Genomic DNA, 25,527 nt, shown 5'->3' with positions numbered 1-25,527 from the left:
AAATATGGGGTACAGAAAAACAGGCTAATAACTGCAAATATTTTGGCCTGGGAAAATGGACAGATAGAGCTTTACTTACTGGGATATGAAACAGAGCCCAACTGTCACACAGTAATCCAGAATCCTATTTTGCCCATATTAAGTTTGAGACAGGCATATAGAAATGTTGATTAGTAGGTGATGCTGTGAGTCTGAAGTCTAGAGAAGTGTTTAAAGCTAGATATAGAAATATGACACATGATAGCTGGTGGTTAATATTTAATGCAATCTAATAGTGGATTGAGTGATCCTGCAATAAAGGAATCCAAGTTTAAAGTTTAAAATATCCCCATGTTACAATTCAGGAATATGGTATAGAATTAACAAAGACGACGAAAAAGAACTATCTGTCAAGAAAGGAAGAAACCTGGAGGATTCAGTGTCATGGAAACTGTAAAGCAAGCATTTGAAGGAGGGCATGATTAACTGGGTTAAATGCCAATGATAAACCAAGTGAAGATGAGCCTTGAGACTTCATCCTGAATTTGTCAACAAAGGGACAGTTATAACCCTGATGAGAATGCTTTTGGCAGAGTCTCAAAGACAGAAATATCCTGTGAGCCATATGTTTTTTTTTAATTGTTCTAGGTAAGATATTGCAAATCAAAACTCTTGAGTTTCTAGTGTTTATACTTTCCTTAAAATAACCTGAGCTCAGAAGAATGTAAGAAACAAATAAAAGATTGTCAAAATGTCATCTCTTCTTGAAGTCTTTCCTGGCTGCTAGAAGCAGAACATTCTGCAGGGCATAGATTTTCTACTGATGTCATGAAGGTCACCCTGTCTTTAATCATTTTACATACTTACCCATTGCATCCTGCTAGTATGGTAAGGATCAGAAAACATATCATGAGGCTCTTTGTTTTCTTTCTTTTTTTTTTTTAATAACAGATGAGGCCCTTGAAAGCATTACTGGTACTGTGACAGGACAAGACAGTGCAGTTTCCTCCATCTTGTATTCTTGCCAAAGCCATTCCAGATTTAACTAGAATCTGAGCTCCTTGATGGAGAATTCTCTGGAAAACTACCCAACCCTCTTCTAAGAACCAAAGGTCCGGATGTCTAATCTAACTTACCTTAGTTTCTGTTAAACCCCATTTGGACAGAATCCCTTCCAGCTAACTGCTTATCTTAGCTTCTGTTAAAACTGCTTGATTCAAGCTGCTTACTTCTGTGCACCCCCCTAGAGCTGCCTTTGAAATTCTGCTGGTGGGAGTACAAACATTTACAGCCACTTTGGAAATCAACACGTTGGTTTCTTAGAAAACTGGCAATCAATCTACCTTAATATCCAGCTATACCACTCCTGGGCATATAACCAAAGAATGCTCAACCATACCACAAGGACACTTGCTCAACTATGTTCATAGAAGCTTTATTCATAATGGCCAGAAACTGGAAACAACCTAGATGTTCTTCAACCAAAGAATGGATAAAGAAAATGTGGCACATTTACAAATGGAGTATTACTCAGCTGTTAAAAACAATGACATCAGGAAATCTGCAGGCAAATGAATGGATCTTGAAAAAATCATCCTGAGTGAGGTAACCCAGACTCAGAAAAACAAACATGGCATGCACTCACTTACAAGTGGATATAAGCTGTAAAGTAAAACATAACCATGCTACGGTCCACAGACCCAGAGAGGCTAAGTAACAAGGAAGGTATAAAGGGGGGATGCAAGGATCTCCCTGAAAAGGGGAAATAGATTTCACATGTGGTCTGGCGGTGGGTGGAGTTGGAAACAGGAGGCATCAAGTGCAGGGTGAAGGGAGTAAATACTTGGAGAAATGACTAGAATTGGGGACATTTGGGGGGCGGGCAAGGTGGAAACCTAGTGCAAAGGAAACCCCATGGAATCTATGAGAGTAACCCTAGCAAGGACTCCTAGTAATGGGGGACATGGAGCCTGAACTGGCCATCTTCTGTAACCAGGCAAGGCCTCAGGTAGAGGGACTGGAAACCAATCCAGCCACCTAAGCTTCGACCTACAGTTTTTCCTGACTACAGAGTATTCTGGGACCAGCACCTAGCAGAATCATCATCAAAGAGACCAGGGAGACTTCATCCAGCAATTGACGGGAGCAGATACAGAGTCCCACAGCCAAACATTAGGCAAAGCTAGGGGAGTCCTGCAGAGGAGGAGGGGGGAAGGGATCAGAGGAACTAGAGGGGTCTGGGACACCACCCACAGAACAGCTGACCCAGACTCATAGGAGCTCACAGAGGTCAGGGACCTTCTAGGGGTCTGATGAAGATTTTCTACATAAAGATAATGGCTGAGTGGCTTGGTATTCTTGTGGGACTCCTAACAGTGGGAGCAGGGGCTGTCTCCGACTCTTTCATCTGCTCTTAGGACCCTTTTCCTCCTACTGGGTTGTCTCATCCAGCCTTGATGTGATAGTATATGCCTGATCTATTATAGCTTGTTATGCAGTGTTTGGTTTATGTCCCTTGAAAGCTTGCTCTTTTCTGAAGGGAGGAAGGGTGGATCTGAGGGAGAGGGGAAGTGTGGAGGGTAGACTAGGGGTAGAGAAAGGAGAAGAAACTGCAGTTGAGATGTAATATATGAGATAAGAATAAAAAAAAGAAAATATAAAATGTAAATAAAATTAAGTATACATGAAAAACAAACAAACCCCATGTTCTGGATACTCAAGGCTACATCTAGTTTCTGGAACACTTGGGTCTGGTCCTAGCCAGCTGGAATAAAGACTTTCAGTTGGCTATAAACTGTATCAGACTGGTCATCTCTGGTGGGTTACCATAAGCAATACAAAGAGAAAGAATCGCACAAGATTTCTACCAGATCCATCCACTCAACAAATGAACCACAGCTTCATGACCATAATTTCTAGACAGCCATCCATGTACTTAGCATATTGTATTATAGTTGACTATTGGTGTACTTATGTTTGATACTAAACTTAATTCCTAAAAATAAGGATAATAGGGCCTGCCACAGATTCAACAAAAATCTGTTAAGTGAATAGAACGTAAGTTGTGGCTTATTTTCAGATGATTAAATATTATCACCTGTTCTCTAAAGTGTGTACACACATTAAAGTGGCTGAGACCACTTTGGATTGAACATAAACATTGGGAATTCTTGGAAACTGAAAGCAGAAGCAGGATCTGAAGGCATAAACTTGGCAGTATAAAGAATAGAACAGAAAACAAGCATTGGATGCTTGCCATTCCCATTCAAGCATGCCCATGGATGCACCATGTCTTCCAAAAGAAGTCCCTCTTCTCTAGAGGCCTTTGCTTTTGCCATCTCTAAATTGAGAACAGCAAAAGACTCTTTATAGGACTATGTTTAGGGCTGAGAGAATATCTGAGATTGTGGCTATTAGCATTTATTTTGTTTTGTTTCAATTTTTATTAATTTTTTCATTTATTTTATATTCCAATTGTAGTTTCCCCTCCCTCCTCTCCTCCCACTCCCTCCCACCACCTCCCTTTATCACCCCCATCTGCTCCTCCTGTTTCTGTTCAGAAAGGAACAGGCCTCCCATGGGTATCAACAAAGCTTGGCATATCAAGTTGAGGTAGGACTAAACACCTCACCTTGTATTAAGGCTGGGCAAGGTGACCCAGTATGAGGAATAGGTTCCCAAAAGTCAATCAAAGTGTTAGGAACAGGCCCTGATCTCACTGCTAGGAGTCCCACAGGCAGACCAAGCTACACAACTGTCACACATGTGGACAAAAGGCTAACTATAGTCCCTATTAGCGTACCAGAGAGCACGCTGGCCACCAAACTCACTCAGTACCTGTGGCTCTTCTCTACTCTTCTCACCCCTGCCCCCTACCCAAAACCTCTTCAGCCCAGGGACTTAGCTTACTTTCCCCCAGGTTCTCTTTCCTATATAACCCTGTCATTTTAATTATGAGCTCTCTTGGTTCTCTTTGCTCTCTCCTCTCTTGGTGCTGTGCTCTTGGCTCTTGGTCCCCATTTCTTTTCTCTTCCTCTCTTGCTCTCCCTATCCCCACGCATCTCTAGGCCCAGTTCAGTCCACTGGCCATGCTTAGCTTCTTTCTTTCTTGATTGCTTGCTTTCTCCCCCTCCTTCTTATCTTCTTTTGCTGTGCATGGGGAGTATATGTTTATATGTAAATTAGAGGTGTGAGTCAGATGTCTTCCTCAATGGCTTTTCCAAAAAACACAGAGATCTTCCTTTCTCTACTCCCTCAGCACTAGGATTACAGGCATGCAGCATTCTGGGGATTTGAACTCACATCTTCATGTTCATATGGCAAAGCATTTTACCAACTAAGCCAGCACCAGTTCTCATATTCTTTGGTGCCTTGTCACAGAAAAGGAATAACTCTTCCTTTGTTTACCTCATTGGAGTTGAATTGTCATTTTTGGTTTTGACAAGTGCTTTTGACGTTTTGACAAAATGACTCATACAATCTTAAAAACAGGGGATAGGTCAGTCAAGTAACAGAATCTGGAGTCGAATGCTTAAAAGTTTGGCAGATATGAGACGATAGTTCTAGAGAATCCCTTCTACAGCATCCAGTTATAGAAATGTGGGTACTGAAGAGAACCAGAAAATATTTAGTATTTCAGGGGCTAGACGTACCTCAGGGAAATAGCTTTTGCCTGACAATCACTAGGCCCTGATTCAATTGCCAGAACCCACCATGGTAGAAAATAAAAAAAATAATCATTTTGTAATAAATATTAATGATACCCTTCTAGAATTTGTGTCTGTGTCTGTGTGTGTGTGTGTGTGTGTGTTGTGTGTGTGTGTGTGTGTGTGTGTGTGTGTGTGTGTGTGTGTGTACAAAAGCACAGTTAGGAGACACACCACTACTCATGCCACAGCCAGTACACATGTCCAGTAACAACTTTGGGGACCAAGAACAGGCTTGGTGGCAAGCACTTTACCCACTAAGCCATATTGCTGTCACAAAAATGCTTTTTTAAAAACTACTTTCCATTGCTTGAAGATAGGGTCTTCCTGAGAATCTAGGCTGGCCTGGAATTCAGGATGTGCCTGGCCTTGGCCCCATAAGTACTGGGATTATAGGCCTGAGACACTGCATGACAGCATCTAATTAATTTCTGATGTAGCATTATCTAAAAACTATTAATCTTAAGTATACCTGCCTCATCATATTCTGGACTAGTTTGCTTCTATTCCAAGAAGACTGGGTTTTTTCCCTGCGTTCATATCATATTTATTTTAGAAGTTCATTTTCTGTTTTTCTCATTCTTTTATGGAGAAGTAATTCCACAAATAAATATTTTGAATCATCTAGAGAAAATAACAAGAAAATTGTCTTGGATAGAGTGGAATGTTAGAACTCAGGACCATAAGCGTGGAAGTTATCACTAATTAATAAACTCAAATCACTGGAGAAGTAAGCCCAAACATGAAAATAAAAAAGCATGTAAAAAAAATCCTCCAACATTCTTCAGCTAATTATCCTCTCTTTGCAAACCTAACTTAGAAAAATGTGCATGTGATCCTTAGCTATCAACTCAATATAGCAATAAAACTGTTTTATATAGTTAATGATGTATTTCGATCAGGAAAGTACAAAACAAAATTTAAGTCAAGATTGGGAGAGATGCATAGCATCTTCCCCAATGTACTGATTTTTTTCTCTAAATAACTCAAGGCACTAGCCAATAAAGAGAATAATTCCAAAGCTTTCTCCTAAAGTCAGTTAAAATCGAAGGTTCATTGTAGTTGATTAGTGCCTCCACCTCTAAATTCCTTTTCCTGTGACAATCTCCATTTAAAAATTCTCCCAAATGGGAACAATGCACTTGTTTACCTATCCCCGCTCTCAGAAGTTTGTTTTGGGATTCTAGAATACGTTTTTGCTTTCTGGAGCCAAGGACCTTATATATACTAGGCAAGTGCTGCACCACTGAGCAACATGCCCAGCCATTATTTTGACAGAATAAGATTATTATGTGCTCTGAATGATGATTTTCTTTATACTTTGGAAAAAGTAAGGAAGGCAGAAAAAAATCTTAACAAAGATAAAGTAGGAGCAATCACTGACCATGACATTAAACTTTGCTAAGTAGCAACAGCAATAAAAACAGTATGGGAATGGGAGATGGGAGGACATAGGTCAACAGAACAGAAATAAGTGCCCAGAAGACCTACACACTTATGCTCAACTGAATTGTTACAAAGATGCAAAAGCAATTCAGGCCTTTTTGCCAATAGTTCTGGGCAACTGAGCATCCCTAGGCCAAAGTAATTAACCAGGACCTAAATACTATACGAAAATTAACTAAGTGTATCATAAACATTTATTAAAAATGTAATGCTATTAGAAAAGAAAAGAGATCTTTAGGCAGATAGGGCTGAGCAGAAAGTTCTTAGTATAGCCAGGCCAGTGAGCTTCTTCAGGGGCTTGCTACCAAGCATGATGACTTGCATTTGATCTCCAGGATCCACATGGGAAAAGGAGAGAATGATTCCTACAAGTTGTCTTTTGACCTCCATGCATGCCCACACCCATATATGCACACACAATAAATAAATAAATAAATAAATAAATAAATAAATAAATATAAGCCGGCGGTGGGCGACGCCTTAATCCCAGCACTCGGAGGCAGAGCAGGAGATCGCTGTGAGTTCGAGGCAGCTTGCTACCAAGTTAGCTCCAGGAAAGGCCAAAACTATGCAGAAAAAAAAAAAAAAAAAAAATAAATAAATAAATAAATAAATATGTTAAAAGTTTTAAAAAGCACAGTCCAGCCGGGCAGTGGTGGCGCATGCCTTTAATCCCAGCACTTGGGAGGCAGAGGCAGGCGGATCTCTGTGAGTTTGAGGCCAGCCTGGTCTACAAAGCGAGTTCCAGGAAAGGCGCAAAGCTACACAGAGAAACCCTGTCTCAAAAAACTAAAAAAAAAAAAAAAAAAAGCACAGTCCATAAAAAGCAAAAGTGATGTGTTTGGCCTCATTAGAATGAGAAATTTGGGGCTGGGGTACAGTTCATTAATAAAACACTTGCCTACCATACATAAGGACCTGAAATCCATACATAGTACCCAAAAATTAATTAATTAATTCAAGGTAGAATTTGAGACATCTGCCCTTCCAAACACAATGTTATAGCCAGGATTGAAAAAACAAGTTTTAGACTGAGAGAAGATATGTGCAAACCACATTTCATCCAAAGAATTAGTATCTAAAGTATATAAAGAATTCTCAAAACTCAACAGTTAAAAAAAATCTAATTAGGAATAAGCAAAACACAGGATGACACTTTAAAATGGTAAAGCTACAAATGGCAATAAGTATATTAAAACATGCTGAACTCATTAACCACCAGAGCAATGCCAGTTAAATCCAGACTGAGATGTCACCCCATATGTCCCAGTTTGCTTTCTGTTGCTGTAATAAAATATTCTGACCAAAAGCAACTTGGGTGGTAAAGGGCTCATTTGGCTTGCATGTCTTAATCATAGTCTATCATGAAGGGGGGATAGGTAGGTGCTCAAGGCAGGAACCTGGAGGCAGGAACTAAAGCAGAGAGCATATAGGAATGCTGCTTACTGGCTTGCTCCCCGTGGTTTGCTCAGCTTGTTGGGTTCTTGTTTGTTTGTTTGTTTGTTTTTCAATAACCCAGGGATGGCACTTCCCACAGTGGGCTGGGTCCTTCCCACATCAATCATCAGTCAAGAAAGTATCTCACAAACTTGCCTACATGCCAATCTGTTGGTGCTATATGTCTCAATTGAAGTTACCTCTTTCTAGATGACTCAGGAGAGTGTCTAGTTGACAAAAACAAAAACCAAGAAAGCAAAAGAAATTACATCATCAGTAACACTATGCCTATAGGTCAGCTAATGCAGATGGCAACACTAAATGTTAACCTGGTTATGGGGGAAGTAGATAACATATACATTTCCACTGGGCATGTAACATGGTATCTGATCTAAAAAATGGCTTGACAGTATTGCTATAAAATTAATCATTATTATATGACCCAACAATTGTACATTTGGTTCGTTATTCCAGAGAAATGAAAACTTATATTCACAGGAGCTGGTGACATGGCTCAGTGGGTAACAGTATTTGCCACCAAGTTGAGAACATGAGTTGGATTCCCAGGACACACAGGGTGAAAGGAGAGAACCAACTTCTGAAAGTTGTCCTCTACCAACTTATGTGCTGTGCCATGTATGCACCCACACTTGTATATATACACAATAAAAATATATTTAAAAAACATGTTTACACAAATCCCTGTACAAGAAATTCATAGAAGCTTTATTCCTAATAGCCAAAAGCTAAAACTGCTCCATGTACCCTTCAACAGGCAAATGATTAGAGAAATTATGGTATATATACAGAATACTACTCATCAGGAAACATGAATAAACAATCGATACAAAAATCAACTTGGATAAACCTCCAGGGAATTATGCCAAGTTGAAATAAAACTAGAGTCAGATTAACAGATGCTATCAATGTCAGCATACTGGCTGGGATATAATACCATCATTTTTCAGGTTGTTATCATTGGAGGAAACAGGGCAAAGGGCACTTACAACCTCTATATATTATTTCTTCTATGGCTCTACCTAGAAACCTACAATTATTTCAATAAAAAATTCAATCATATACAAAAAGGAAAGCCCTTTTCAATAAAGGTAAGGCTGTTGGGTATTGACCCAGGCTCTCCTGAAGCTATCCTGTGTTTCTATCTTTTTCGTCATCGGCTAGGTCTCTCTATCTATCAGTTTTTAATTCCTCTCTCCTCCACCTAAGACCCCTTCAAAAGGTAAGAGCTGGACTCCTACACATAGAGAGATCCTGTCTCAAAACAAACAATAACAACAACAAGAAAAAGAGAGGTGACTTAGACCAAAATGATAAAATGTCAATGGCTACTGGGAACAAAGTGATACAATTAAATCAGAACCATCCTGTAAGGGGGTAGGGAGATAGCTCAATGGGTAAAGAGGTTCCTGTACAAGCATCATGACCTGAGTTCAAATCTGCAGCACCCATGTAGAAAGCTGGATGCAGCAGTATGTGCCTGTAATTCCACAAGAGGATCTCTGGGCCTTTGGGGCCAGTTACTCTTGCTCAAGCAGTGAACTCCAGGCTCAATGAGAAACCTAACTCAAAAAAATAAGATGGAGAAGTTTTGAGGAAGAAATCCAGTGTTGACCTGTGGCCTCCATACATCATGTGCATGCACACTCACAAGTACACACAGACAAACACAACACACAAACATATACACATATACATGCACAAAATTAAATAATTTGATAATTAAAAAGCACACCCTGTACCATGGTATATCATAGACCCTTATTGTTTCATCTTCCCAGCAATGTCCTTCCACCAACTCCATCTAATAACTATTTATAACCATGTTTATCAGCCTTCTGTTACAATATCAAGTATTGAGATAATCAACTTATAAGAACAAATGCTTGCAGTTTTAGAGGTTTCAGTCTATGGGTGGTTGACCCCATTGTGTTAGGGCCTGAGATGATGACAAACATCATGGTAGGAGGATGTGGAGAAAAATTGCTCATCTGTGGCAGCCAGGAAGCAAGGAGATGAAGAAAAAGAGGCAGGAGTCCTAATATCCCCTGGGGATATGTTCTCCCAGTGACTTAACTGCTGTCCACTGGGCCTTATCCCACCACCTCTGTGTAGCACCATAGTCTGGATACCAAACCTTTATAACACATGTACCTTTGGAGAACATTTATCCAAACCATTGTAACAGCTTTATTTTGTATTATAAAGTATCATCAAATTAACCCACTCAAAATGAACAATTCAATGTGCTTTGATAAAATGATAGTTGTGCATCATCATGAGAATCTGATTTTAGAACACTTTTATCATCCTCAAAGGAAATTTCATTACCCCTCTTACCCCACATAGCCTTGGGTAAACACTCATCTACTTGTTCCTCCTATATATCAGCCCACTCACATCTTACACAAGCAGGATCATATAATACAGTATCTTTTGCATATTGTTCTTTAATGGTTTAGCTATGCTGTAACATGTATGAGTACTTCATTTCTTTCTATAGCTGAATAGTATTCTAGCACAAAGCATGATAGCACATGCCTGTAAACCTAACAAAAGGATTGCAAGTTTGGGGTCAACCTGGATTACAAATTAAGTGTGAGGATAACCTGAGCTACGTTGAGACCCTATCTCTAAAATCCAAGTGAAAAAAATGTAAAATAATTTGATTTTGTGTAGAAACCATATTTTCATTTTCTGCCAACCACTGTCAACCAATAAGTTGACAGCCATTCAGGCTATTTCTATTTTTAGCCATTACAAAGGATGCCAGACTGGAGCTACTGCTTATGTGAACTTTGCTTAGCATGTACAAGGACTGAAGGCCAATCTGAAGCACCAAAATAATAATCATAATAATAAAATTTATAAAATGATATACAATTCTCTCATAAACTCATGTGCATGTGTTTCCTTAGGTAGATACTTAGGAGTGTTGTGTCACACAGTGACTCTATGTCCTTGCCAACACTTACCTTTTTTTTTTTTTTTGCTACAGTCACTCTATGGTCTGAAATGGTATCTTATTTTGTTTTTAATAATTTACATGCCTCTACTAAGTAAAGTTATTAAACTTCTTTTCACGTGCATATTTGCTATTTCTATATTTTCATTAGAGAAATGTTTATTCTAACCATTTTCCAATTTTAATTGGATTATTGCCTTAGTTGTTGAGTTCTGAGGATTCCTTTTATATTCTCATTCTAGCTCCCTTATCAGATATATGGTTTGCAAACATTTTCTCCACATTATGTACTGGCTTTCTTTTCAGTTTTCTGATGGCCTCTTTTAAGGCATAACTTTGGTGATGTATTATAGTATTATTTGTAACAGCAAAAGGCAGAAAATACCAAGTTGATGGGCTGAATAAACTATTGTTAGTACACACAATGGGGTAGCTCTATAGCTATGAAAAGCAATGAGGCCTAACTGTATATCCTATTAAGTGACTTTCAAGATATGCCATTAAATGAAATTAAAAAAAAAAAAAAGATTCGAGAGAATAAGCAGAGGCTACTATCTATTTAATAAAGTGAAAGAAATAAATACTTTTAAGAAATTGTTATTTTAAAAACAGACTGAAGAGAGACAGAGTCAAAAAGGAAAAAAGAGAGAAGCAAGGAAGGGAGAGAAGTGGTGGGGAGAGAGAAATCATTTTTTAAGTTTTTCTTAGAAAAAAGGAGGAAGAAAAGTTCTGAGGTCATGAGCCCAGTCTCATTTGGTAAATTTGACTTTGAAACCATGCAGTGTTTTTACATTATAATGAAACAACAAGACAAGAATTCAAAGCACAATGAAAATATTGAAGCTAATTGGGTATGGAGCTGATGACAAAACTCTACTCACAGCAATTATATAAGTGAAATTGAAAACTAATAATTTAGAGCATTTATTTAGTAGAGGCAATGTACTGGGTTCAAGCCATAATATTGCCAAATACTACATGCTCCACAGATGTATTACTACATATTTACTCAACTTACTCAATTACTACAAATTACTCACCTAGTAATTTGGAAATACATTCTTAGTGAAAGATATCCTTAAAACACAGAAAGCTATGCTACTAAGAACTCTTTAGAAACCTAAATAGTCAATATTCAATAGTCATTGTTATTTGTGTTAGAAATTCTAAGGATATATATTTGTGGTGAGACTAGCAAGTAACTATTTATTAACAATTTAAGTAAACTAAAGAAAAATCCTAAAACTCTTAATTTGCATTGGAAATACCAGTTTGAATGTATCTTGTATTTTTTCTTTAAAATATATGCATATTTCCTAACCTTGTTTTAAGAACAATAAAATTCAAGCTGCAAATTGGGAGAAAATATTAGAAGCCCACATAGCAACAACAGATGTTTATTCAACAACAACAAAAGTAAGGTATCGATCCAATTAAAACAAGTAAAAGACTGATGGACATTTTTCAAAGGAGATTACAAGTGGTTAACAGTCTATCAACATCCCAGACATTAGGGAAATTAAAATTAAAATGAAATATACTATATGTCCATTAAAATGGCTAAATCCCCCCACCCATCACAGCCCCACCTGCTGGTCATCAGACAAGTCTCCTGTGAGCAGGCCACTCCACCACTATCCCCAATGGCATCAAAGGGACCTGGAGGCACAACCTATACCTACACCTACACCTATGGGAGGAAGAGATGAGTGGCTGCTCTCCCAGCTGGGCAGCCCTGCTTTCTAGGCCCTAGGTCCCAAGGCACTTCCTGTGCTCCTCCCCCACCCATCAAAACCACAGCAGGGGGTCAGCAGGCTAGTCTCCTCTGACCAGGTTGTTCTACCTCCATCGCTAGTAGTGGCTCAGAGGCCCCAGGAGGCACAGCCACCACCTGCACTGATTGGAGGAAGAGCCCCAACAGCCAGTCAGCAGGCACTCCACCACCAGCACCAGTGGTATCAGAGGCCCCCTGAAGGCACAGATATCACCTGCACTGATTAGAGGAAGAGCAGCCCCAGAGGCACAAGGACTACCTGCACCAATTGGAGGAAGAATCAACACCTGTACCTATAATTACCCCAACCCCAGATGGGAAGACAGCAGTTTAAGAATACATTCAACAACATAAAGAGTAAAATGTCAACACCAGAGCCTAGTGGTTCTACAACATCAAGACCTGTACATCACAACACAGATGAAGCAGAAGAAAACGACCTTAAAAATACTTTATGAAGATGATAGAAGCCCTTAAAGAGGAGGCTGCAGCATCTCTGGTCATGGTGGCGGCTGCAGCCTCTCTGTTAGTCCCGCCTATCTTTCCTGCCTAGCCACGGCCGATCAGGTTTTATTTATTAACCAATCAGAACAACTTGACATACAGACCATCCCCCAGCACAGCCAAGTGCAGACCATCTCAAACACCTGCACTCAGGCCCATGGTCCTAATCATCCTCTATACGGACCTGCTGGGTAACGCCACAAGGAACCCAAGAAGGACTCCCACAGGACATACAGAACATCCCACAGCAAGAGGAAATGAAAAATTCCCTTAAAGAAATGGAGAAAAAGACAAACAAAAAATTGAAAGAAATCAATAAATCCCTTAAAGAAAGCCAAGAAAAAAAAAAATCAAACAGGTGAAGGAAACAGTTCAACACTTGAAAACTGAAATAGAGGCAATAAAGAAAACACAAGCTGAGGGAATTCTAGAAATGGAAAATCTGGGTAAAGGAACAGGAACTACAGATGCAAGCATAACCAACAGAATACAAGAGATGGAAGAGAGATCTCAGCCGTTGAAGATATGATAGAGGAAATAGATTCATCGGTCAAAGAAAATGTTAAATCCAACGAATTCTTAACACAAAACATCCAGGAAATCTGGGACACCATGAAAAGACCAAACCTAAGAATAATAGGGATAGAAGTAGGAGAAGAATTCCTGCTCAACGGCACAGAAAAATATATTCAACAAAATCATAGAAGAAAACTTTCCAGATGTAAAGAAGGACATTACATGAAGGTACAAGAAGCTTACAGAACACCAAATAGACTGGACCAAAAAAAAGTCCCCTCGCCATATAATAATCAAAACACTAAGAGCTGCAAAGGAAAAAGGCCAAGTAACATATAAAGGCAAACCTATCAGAATTACACCCGACTTCTCAATGGAGACTATGAAAGCCAGAAACTCCTGGACAGCCACTAAGAGACCATGGATGCCAACCAGACTACTATATCCAGCAAAACTTTTAATCACCATAGATGGAGAAAACAAGATATTCCATGACAAAACCAGATTTAAACAATACTTATCAACAAACTCTCTCAATATTCTTAGGAAATGGAGGCAGGAGGATCAGTAGTTCAAGGTCATCCTTGGCTAAATAGTAAATTCCAACTGAGGCCAGACTGGGATACATAAGACCCTGTCTCATGGTACGGAGTCAATTTCTTATCAAGTTAAATATACATACACCATATGACCAGTTGGGAATTTATATGAAATTCAAGTGTACCACCACTCATAAGAAATGACCATTTTGCTGCATTTTTTGAGACAGCATCTCTCTGCAGCCCTGGCTGTTTTTGAACTCACTAAGGCTGTCCTGAAACTCAGTATGTAGACCATGCTGGCCTTAAATTCACAGAGATTTGCCTGCTTCTACCTCTAAGTACAGGAATTAAAGGCATGTAAAAATGAATGTTCAACTTCACTAGGAAGTGCAGATTAAAACAACAAAAGTAGAGGTGGGATAGACTGGAGAGATGGGTATATAGTTAAGAGTGCTTGCTGCTCTTCCAGAGGGCCCAAGTTTGGTTCCCAGAAGCCTCAACAACTCAACAATTCTCCTTTAACTCCAGCTCCCTCTTCTGATGCCCTCTTCTGCCTTCTAAAGACCTTTGAACACACATGGCAAATACACTTGTACACACGTAAATAAATCAAAAACTAAAAATAAATCTTTATGACTGCAAAGAATTCAGTACATCTACTGACCAAATCTGTAATATTTAAAAAGACTAAACAATACGAACATTTAGAAGTAAAAATATATAAATAAAAAATGCTGATGGAAATGAAAATTATCACTTTGCAGAGTCCACTAAAGCTCCCATATCAGTGCCATACAATCCAGCAATCATCCTGAAAGAAATGAACAAGAGAATCATAGCAAGAGCATTTGTAAAAGCCCCAAAGAAGCTGTCTATCAAGAGTAAAATATACAGAGGGATCTAGATACAGGATATATTCATACAATGGAACATTATCCACATGGACAAATCTCGAAAGCATAATGCAGAACTAAAAAAGTCACAAAACAAAAAGCACAGGACATTTCCACATACAAAAAGGTTCAAAACCAGGCCAAAGGTAAAAAACAAATCTTATTTTTTTATATTGACAAAAGTCAAAATAGTGGTTACATTTGGAGAATGGCGTAATGGTTAAAAGGGAAAAAAGAGCCATAGAGTTCCATACAAGATGCTCAGTTAAATTTGAATTCGAAACAAGTAATATTTTAATTTAAATAGGTCCCAGGCAATATTCAGAATATTTATTTTTACCTGCTAAAAATGGCAACCATAGTCAAGGGGCTGCTTTGAGAGTAGGGGTAGTATTCCATTTCTTGACGTTCATTTCACAACCATCCATTGTGCATTTTTCTGCACATGTGTTATATTTCCCAATAAAAAAGTTTTAAAAAAAGCAAAGTACACTCAGTACTATGTTGCTGATTTTAAAATATCTCATCCAAGCACTCTTTTTTCCTTCCCACCCTTAATCATTGCATGTGAGAGTTGAGATTCTTCTGCAGGCAGTGGGCAACAGTAATCAGCATAGCAGAGCCAAAAGCTGTAGGCTCTGCTTACATTTTTTATTAAAATTACTTTTGCACAGCATGCTTCTTTATTTCTGGAATCTTTTTTCATGCCCTCCTTCTTGGAGCCTTTCTTATTTGGCTGACTTAATCTTACCAAAGAGCAGTGCTATGCTTCAGAGGCCAGTCTCTAACTTACATTAGCCAAGAAATAAAAGGCACAAAGCAATGTTCGAAGTTGAACCAACTAACTGATGTGAGGGGTTAAAAATCAAACTCAGACGAAAAGTCTACAAATAATACTGGTACTCTAGGGCCAGCAACTCAGATACAAACACTGCTCAGAATTTGTAGTCAATTCGGTGCACTGAATGCTTTGTAAACTCTGATCAGAGGTTTACAAACACCTTGAGTGGCTCCATGTGAATTCCTTTTTATCATTTTTTAATACCTTCTCCTAAATGGCACTGGCAAACCCAAGTAAAGGGCAGTAACTCCTAGAGAACAAAAGTCTGACTAGTTTTCCTCCTGTTAGGTATATTGCTACATTGCTGAGTTCTTTAATGTTCTGGAGGGGGTGTTGTGGTGTTTGGGGGGGTGTTTGTTTTGTTTTGTGTGTTTGTACTTCCATCTTGTACTCCAGGTTTAGGTACCTGTCTTCATAGTGTGGTACTAAACTTTATAGGCAAATAGAAGGCTTCCCTATCTGCCATGCCTCCTGCCGGATTTCCTCTATTTAATAACAAAATCTGTTTTTTTTTTTCCCACCCAGTGTACTAAAAATAATAATTAAATTCATGGGCTGTAAAGACTAGCTGCCTGAAAGAAAATCAGCATCACCACGAAGACCAGCTCTGGGCCTCAGTTTCTTCAACTGTAAATGGGAACAAAAATGGTTATCTAATTCAAACAGCTGTTGGGAATACCCAAGGCGATTAAAGCACATCACCGAACACACTTTAAACACTCCGTGGTTTTTATCATTACTGTCACCAGCTACTTTGGACGGCCCTGCTACCTGTACTTAGATGTCACCTAAGAAAAACATTTAGATGCACTTTGAGAGGAAGTGAGGAGGGAGCACGAAGTTTGGTTTTAGGTGTACTCAGCGCACAGGAGGAAAGGGAAGAAGCTAGCTCTCCCATAAGATCTAGGGAGCTGAACACTCCCGGATCCTGTCTGAACCCCAGGATCTGGCCAGGACCTCGGGCGTCCTGCCTACTCACATTGCGGTTAAAGCTGTTGCCAGGCAGAAGTGGCAGAGCCATGCCTGTCAGCGTCCGATGAGGATCGAGGATCTGACCAGAGAAATCTGACCAGGCAAAGGCCTCAACGGCCGCTTGTTTGACCCCTGCGTTACCAGGAGACGGGAGGTAGCGTCACGGAGGGAGGAGGGGCTATGATTGGCGGGGTAGGGGGCCTGGGGCGGGGCTTAGGGCAGAGCCAGGCCTGGGAAGGGGTGGGGCGAAGCAGAGGCCAGAGGCGGTGGCGAGGCCAAGACCAGAGGGCCCCTCCTGTCCCTGGTCTCCCTGCCCAACCCACCCGCACAAGCAGCCTAGTCTTGGCCTCACTGGTCCCCGCCCACACAGTGAACTGCTGGGTTTCCACCAATGTCGCTTTCAGCTTTCACTCCTTTTTCCTAGAGCTCAAATCCTCCCGTGACCTTCAGCTCACAAATTCTTGCCACAACATTGTTTGCCATTTTGTTATTAAATTTAATTAAAATGCCCAGAAAAGTGCAGAAATAAGACGGACGCCTATGAGGTCACAGAGCTGTGTTGCAATTACACATTGTAATTAAAACTTTCAAGATGAATCTAAAATCACTCACAACCTACAGGGAAACCCATTCCAGCAGTAACCATGACCTTCAATCCTTCCTCTTGATCCTTTCATATATGAACTAAACATGGAAGATATAAGGTCCAATCAGAAGTGGCCAGAGCAGGGTCAGGTGGCATAAAATGAGACTCTAACCCAGCATGGTGTCATGCACCTGTAATTCTAGTACTCAGGAGGCTAAGATAAAAGGATTACCTGAGTTCCAAGCCAACCTGGGCAACATTGTGAGATTATGTCCAAAGCCAAAAACAAGCAAACAAACACCAGACGCCTAGAACGAAAATCTACAGTTAATTGCCCACAGCTCTGCTGGCTGGACGCCCTACTATATTTATTGCTCCCTCTGTTACTTCTGTTGAGACCTCTCCCCCCATTTACGGCTTGCCTTATTCTCTTCCTTAGAAGTGGCAGTGGGAATAACTGGTCATCTTACAGAGCCTTCATTTGTGAAATTCAAAACGCAGTTGTTACTCTCTTCTTCAGGAAGCTGATCTGCCTTCCCCTTCAGACCATCAAACTCCTTAGCTAGGTCTAGAGCCCTTGTCAAATGGACTTTTCAACTGTTTCGTCTGCTGCTTTACCTCTCCCCTCCTCTGCCCCAGCTCCAAGAAACCTCTCTAGCTGTTTGCACCAGGCTCTCCTGGTAGAAATCACACTGTCTTCTTGAAACATGCCTTTCTTCCTATGCTTTATTGAGGTAAGCCTTTCTTGTCTTCTGGGACTTGGTTTAGTGAGAGAGAGAGACAGGTTTTGCCACTGCAGGGAAATGAATGTTCTCTCAGGTCCCTTCCTACCCCTCCTCTATCTGCATTAAGCATAATACACACTAATTGCTGCCTTCCTCCTGCTGCATTGTAATCATGTGTTTGCTTGAATTTTCTTCAAATGCCTGAAAAAAAAATTCTTCAAAGACAGAGATTGTTTTTCCGCAATCTCCGTCTTTATTTTCTGTGTTTATAGAGTTTACATTTTGACTTGCCTCCCACACAAGCTATTTGCCATGGGCATGCCCTCGAAGCCCTTAGTAAGCCACTGCTCTTTTCACCTATGGATTTTATATTTGAGATCTCTACATTTTGACAGGTCTATTAGACGGAGTTCATCCATCTAATGTGCATTCTGTGATTTGAACGTCAATTAGTTACCCATCTGGGGTCATCTACTGATGACAATTACTGTTTTCAATGTTTTACTAATCACCAACAATAAATAAAGCAGTGAGTGACCTAAACCTCTTCTTTTTGTTTTGTTTGGGGTGTTTTCTTTTGAGACAGTCTCACCATGTAGCTCAGGCTGGGCTCAAACTGACAAACTGGTAGTTCTCCTGCCCCTTTCTGATGATTTTAAAAATACTTCCTTTTTGTTACTTTCTAAAGTGAACTAATTTCAAAGTACTAGAAAAGTTGCAACAATAGAAACTCAGCCCGGTGGCAAAGGCCTGTGATACCAGCTACTTGGGAGACTAAGGCAAGAGAATCACAAGTTCAAGGGAGCTCAAGGTCAATCTAGACTATTTATAGAGCCCTTAACTCAAAATAAAAGTAAAAATATTAAAAAAAAACCAATCAAACAAAAAACAACAACAAAACAGACTAGGGATGTGGTTCAATGGAGAGTGCTTGCCTAGAAAACACAGGACCACCCATTAGAAAACAGTACAACTAACTCCCATTTACACTTCATCCAAATTCGATTGTTTTGTCTTAGTACACTGGTTTTACTATTCTCTCTATATTAGGACTTTGTTATTGTACAACAGCAGACATAACATGTCTTTGTCCCTGAATACTTCAGCATTACCTCCTAAAAACAATGATAGTCTCTTACTTAACTGAAGTACAGCTGAAAATCAGAAAATTAGTATGAATACCATTATCTTATCTAAAATTTAAATCTTGTCAACTCTCCCAATAATGCTTTTTTGTCCAGAATCTGATCCAATATCATATGTGGCTCTTAGTTTTCATGGCTTGCTGTTCTCCTTTAATCTGGAATAGCTCTTCCATCTTTTTTTCCTGACCTGACCTGACATTGAGAGGATAAAGCTCAATGTCAGGGGAAATAATTCCTCAAGTTTATGATAACTAATGTGTCCTTTGGGTTATAGCTTGGGACAGAAATGCCACAAAGAGGAAGGCTATGTTCTCTTAGTTCAGCAAAGGAGCAAACACGACACTGTAATCTTACCATAACTGGTGATGGTCACTTAGGATTAGATGCAGTGTACCAACTTTTTGTTCAATAGACAAGAAAACAGATATAGATATGCACAGAAAGAAATATGTCACAAGCTAGGAGTCTCCACCAATAATTCCACTTTCAATTAGCACAGTAGAATGCCTGCTCTTGTTTCCCCCTTTGCATATGTATATGTGTGTGGTATATTCATACATGTTCACATATGTATGGATGCATGTGCACAAGTATGTAGAGGTGAGAAGTTGGTGTCTGTTTTCTTCCTGGATCATTCTCCACTTTATATTCTGAGTCAGAGTCTCTCACAAAAGTAAGAACTCACTGTTGGGGCTAGTCTAGCTAGCCAGCTTGCCCTGGGGATCCCATCTCTACCTCCTGAGGGTTATTGTTGTGGAATAATCTTTTTGTACTCTGTGAAGATGTGTCACTCTGATTGGTTTAATAAAAAGCTGAATGGCCAATAGCTAGGCAGGATTTCCAGGCAGAGAGGACATTGGGAAGAAGGGTGGAGACACCAGGAGACAGAGAGGACACAGAGTAAAGGTAAGCAAGTCATGTAAAAGAACATAGATTAAAAGATATGGGTTAAGTTATAAGAGCTAGTTAGAAACAAGCCTAAGCTATCGACCAAGCTTTTATAATTAATAATAAGTCTCCATGTCCTTATTGGGTAGCTGACGGTCTGACAAAAAAAAGTCTTACTACAGGTTATGATTACAGGTTTCACAGGTTCTATCCAGCTTTTTACATGGGTATTGGAATCCAAACTCTAGTCCTTAGCCTTCTGTAGCAAGGATTTTATCTACTGAGCCATGTCCCCAGCTCTGGTGTTCCCCTTTCTGCATCTCAAACCTTAGAAACCTGGTTCAAATGAGCATCAAAACATTTACTTATTTGTCCAAGACAACACCACAAAAGCAATTTTAGGCCATCCAACTGGGCGATGAGTAGCTTTGTGGCAGAATACCTGCTTAGTGTACAGGGGGGCCTAAGCTTCTTCCTAGCCCCATGAGAGTAAAAAGCACCTAACAGGTCTGTGTAAAAATCAAACCTACCATGTGCTCCACTATTTGTTCACAGAACTTTCCTTTAGACTTAATGCTTATAGTCAAAATACCAAGCTCCAAACTTTCTTGGGTTTGTTTCCCTCTCTGTGTTTGTGGTACTTATATTATTCATTTGTAAGTCAGTTTGGTTCATTCATCTATTGATAGTCCACATTATTTATTCACTGTCTTATTGTATATAATTTGTATCTGTCTTATTTTGATCTGGTTAGTTGGCAAATTATTTATTTATTCTTCTTTCATCAATTCAGCTCATTTTCTTTTCTACATCATTATTGCTTTTCTGCAACCACACTTATTATTTTATTACTTATGATTTCTTTGAGCACATTTGCTTTTGTGACTTTCAAAGTTAACACAATTTATGCATTTTATTTATGTTTATTTTAAACTACATATTTTCTTGCAATCTCTAAATATATCCAATATTCTCTGCTATCTAGTATTTTTATTTCTTTTTTTTTTTGCTATTTGTTTGTTTTGTTTTGTTTTTAACCTTAGTGTTGTTTAATACATTTTCAATTTCTAGTTGGAATGAATGTATGAAAAACTTCATATTTGGTTTTATTATAGCTTGATGGCATTGTGCTAAGAAAGGGGCTCGAATCTTTCAAATGGTATAGGACTTCCTGATGTTTTCTTTGGGATGTAATATTTGTGCAGTTGAGAAGGAAGGTCTCTAATGGGTTCTAAAGTTCAATGTGTCTAGTTATCATGTTACTCACTATTTCTGTATTATTACTGTGTCTGACACTTGATCTGCTTTGTGCTGAAAGGCTTCTACTAGCCTGTGTTTCCATCTGTATCTTCTTGGAACTGTAGCTATTGCTTTTAAAAGATGATTAGGGAGAGGGATGTGCATGAATACTACAGCTCTTGCTTAGAATGCATGAGGCCCAAGTTCCATACCCCCAAAATAAGTCAATGATGATTACTAAGTGGTATAGATTTTTATAACAATTACAATTACATTGTAAAATGGTTTTCATGGCTCAGCAGTTAAGAACACATACTACTCTTACAGAGAACTTGAGCTTAGTTCCCTACACTCATAGCCAGTGCCAGTGACTAATAACTGTCTGTAACTCAAGGTCCATGAGAACTATTTACTCTTTTAAGAGCCAAGATATATGATTGTGCTCCACTTTCCAAATAATATAATATTATGAAATTTCTTTTCTCTTACAGTACAAGGGATGGAACCCAAGACCTTGAAAGTGCTGGGCAAACATAATATACCACTGAGATGAAGTTTCAGTCCTTAAAATTTCTTTTAAAGTGACTACATATGAAACACAGAAAATTGTATATCACTGTGCATAATTGTATTTACAAAAGACTTTAATTCTTTTTGGATGAATATGTTCTTATTAAAAATTAAGATAATGTTATACCCACTGGTACAATAGTATGGCATCATGAGGCTAGTTACCTCATTGTTATTTCTGGTTGGATTTGAGGCTAGCTTTGTGGGGAGGGAGAGATTTCATGTCTGAGACTATAATTCTGGTGAAAATCCCATGATTTGGGAGGTCATAAGTCCTAGAGTAGAACTCACTGTTATTTTCTTCAATGGTTGTCTTACTACTCTACTGCTGTGATAGGATACAATGCTGACCAATGCAGCTTATAGAAGAGTTTATTGGGGGCTTGCTTATAGTTTCAAGGTTTAAAGTCCATGACCATTGTGATAGGGAACACAGCAGCAGGCAGTCAGATAAGTGCTGGAGCAATAGCTGAAAACTTACATCCTGATCCACAAGTAGGAGGCATAACAGGCCAACTGGAAAAGGCATTGGCTTTTGAAACTTCAAATCCCACCCCCAATGACAAACCCTCTCCAACTAGGCTACACCTCCTAGTCTTTCCCAAACAGTTCTACCAAATGGGACCAAACATTCAAATACATAAGCCTATGGAGAGCATTCTCATTCAAATCAGCACATGGCCATGTTGTCAAATTGTCTTCTTTTAGAAGTTATGTTTTTACTGTAGGTCAGAGAAGCTTCTTTTGCAGTGGGCAGGAGTTAATGCAGAAAGGAATAATTAGTTAAAATGCTGAGAATAAGAGACTGAGTACTCAGCTCTAAATTGGTCATCTATATCAACCTCTCCACCCCCAAGGCTCAGAGAACACTATGGAAGAGGAGATGGAAAGAATATAAAAGCCTGGGGATGGGGAGGAACACTATAAAATACTGTCTTCTGGACTTGGCATAGCTATCACATTCATGAACTCAGAAGCTGTGGTTACCTACACAAGTTCAAGATAGCCATCCTGCATAGATGAGGGAGGTGCTGTCCAGGCCCCACTCCTTACTGAGGAGCTATTTGACACTGATAGAGACTGGGGTTCTTTATTCCTTTCAAATAGATGCCACCAGTGACATCTGACTTCCAACTATACCCCAACTTCTAAGGGCAACTGTCTTCCAAAAGCGTCAAGCTGGGGACAAGGAACAAAGATTAAACATATAAGTCTTTGGAGAATATCCTAAAGTCAAACTATAGTATAATTTCATACATACTTTTATTACTGAAGCTTATTTTCTTACACTGGTCAACATGGTTCTTTCTAAAGAGTAAGTATTAGAATGTTTCCCTTAAAAATAGTACCAAAACCTCTATGGGTACTCAAAACACTTCTATAAAGTAGCACAACATTTTCATAGACTGATCTACTTCTAGTTTAGCTATTGTGCTGGTTAGCTATCCATTTGACACAGCTGGGGTTAACAGGGAAGAGGGAATCTCAACTGAGAAAATATATCTGTCAGAGTGCCTATAGCAAGCCTGTGGAACATTTTCTTGATTCATTATTGTGTAGGAATGGCACAGCCCATTATGGGTGGTGCTAACCCTAGGCAGGTGGCTCTGGGTTATATAAGGAAGTAAGCTGAGCAAGCCATGGAAAGGGGTTGAACCTCTAGGTTCCTGCCTTGAGTTTTTATCCTGACTTCCCTTCCTGATGGACTGCAATTGGGACATAGAAGCCAAATAAATCCCTTCTTCCCCAAGTTGTTTTTGGTCAGTGTTTTATCATAGCAATTGAAAGCAAAGTGAAACATCCATGATACTTAATACAATATAAAGACTATATAAATAACTGTTATACCCTTCTAATGTTCAATGATAGGGTAGGATAACTATGGCTAACAAAAATTATATGTTTCACACAAGTTGCCAAAGGACTCTGAATGGTCACAACATGAAGACATGATAAATGTCTTAGGTGGTGGATACGCCAATTACCTAAAATGATTATTATACATAAGATATGTATATTGAAATACCATGTGGTATGTTCTTAACATATCCAATTATTATTTTCTAGTTAAAAAATACATTTAAAACAGTTATACTGAAGCACTTAGGTGATAATGGCAAGGTATAGAGTCTATCCATGTTTAGTGTAGATGCCATTTTAAAAATCTTTTTGGTTGAATGTTGGGTACAGAGGGCAGATTGTTGGTCATCTAATCAACAATTTTAATTAATCTCTTGTGTTCATGGGGCACCACTTTTCTTTCTTGTGCTGGTTGACTTTCCTTCATAGTGGATTTTTTTTTCTCATGTGTCTACTAATGTTTATGGTGATCCCACTTATGGTAACTCAACAAAGCTGCAACTAACTCCTGCTTATATGGAGTGTTTTCTCTACTATGCCATAGTCCATGTAAACTATCCACCATTTTGTCACAACCATATTCTATACACACAGACCTATTTTTTCTATGTAGATACTTTTTAAAAAGCAGTTCTAAAATGAGACATGGTCATAAGAGAGTAGAGATTGCCTAAAATCTAGGCCATAAAACTGCCACACAACATCATCTATCACCTTGTATGTTCATACCCACCATCTCTTTAGGGCCTATTATTATATCCACCTTTGTGGTTATCCCCTACATACTGTCTGTTCTCTCATATGCACAAAGATTTATTGATTCCATGGTTGTATTGAAATCAGTGTTTATTGAACAACTATTCTAATGTAATAGGACCTTTCCCAAACTTGTAATAAGTGAGTAGGATTCTTGGTTAGCCTCATCCCAGTTAAGGGAACATTGTAGCAGGAATCTTAGAAGTTCTTATTAATAAAATCAAACCCGAGGCCAGTTATTGCGGTCAATGCTGGTAGATCAGAGAGACAGAACAAACCACAGCTAACCTCACCGGGCCAACTTCTCAGCTGATCCTGTTTCCTCAGACTTGAAGCCTCTGAGTCCTCATCCCAATGACTCTCAGCTCAACTGCTGCTAGAAAGCCTGAATGCTTAACCAGCCAAATACTTAACCAGCCAAATGCTTCTAGTTTCTGGTCCTTACACCTTATATACCTTTCTGCCTTCTACCACCACTCCCTGGGATTAAAGGCTCACTTTCTGAGATTAAATGTGTGTGTCACCATGCCTGGCTGTTTCCAGTGTGGCCTTGAACTCACAGAGATCCAGAGGGATTTCTGTCTCTGGAATGCTAGGATTAAAGGCGTGAGTGCCACCATTTTCTAGCCTCTGTATCTAGTGGCTGTCTGTTCTCTGACCCCAGATAAATTTATTAGGGTACACAATATTTTGGGGAATACAATACCACCACAGACCATTGCTAGGCAAGCACTCCATTAGGTACAGTGACACTTCTAGATACCTATAACCCAAGATTCTCAGGTGTTTATAGGTTAGAAATTGTTGCTTCTTATTCTTTTCATTCTGGGCACATATCTTCCTTTTCTGTCTCCCTGATGCATGTACCACTAAGCATCTTCTAAAATGACATATAATTCTTCCCTGAAAGAAAATTAAAGTGAACTAGTTTGGAGAATTATAAGACACCCCCTGAAATAACCAAAGAAATCTTGGGGCATGCCAAGACCAGTGCTAGGCAACACTGTTATTGATGTTCAAAGAGCCTGTTACACACCCACATAGGAAAAAAAAGTGCAGGGGAGGCCAACAGCTCTAACACTTCTGAGCAAGCTTCAACTGGCCTAGAAGCAAAGAAAAATTTGCCCAGGTGGAGAATTTCTTTTGAGGAATGAGGTCATCCTAC

The 25,527-nt window shown here is 39.3% G+C and overlaps 1 protein-coding gene across 1 annotated transcript in view; it reads right to left on the bottom strand.

Moving 5' to 3' along the window:
- The window catches only part of Efhc2 (EF-hand domain containing 2), a 180,014-nt gene extending 163,273 nt beyond the window's left edge, over window positions 1-16,741 (bottom strand). The window contains exon 1 of the mRNA XM_028875896.2: window positions 16,601-16,741. Within this exon, the coding sequence (XP_028731729.1) occupies window positions 16,601-16,642 (42 nt within the window). The 5' untranslated portion in view covers window positions 16,643-16,741. The remainder of the gene's footprint in view (window positions 1-16,600) is intronic.
- Window positions 16,742-25,527: the final 8,786 nt, after the last annotated feature.

The sequence above is a fragment of the Peromyscus leucopus genome, chromosome X (assembly GCF_004664715.2).
Source record: "Peromyscus leucopus breed LL Stock chromosome X, UCI_PerLeu_2.1, whole genome shotgun sequence".
Classification (NCBI taxonomy): domain Eukaryota; kingdom Metazoa; phylum Chordata; class Mammalia; order Rodentia; family Cricetidae; genus Peromyscus; species Peromyscus leucopus.
The sequence above is the reverse complement of the archived record's forward strand: the minus strand, read 5'-3'. Positions and strand labels throughout refer to the sequence as shown.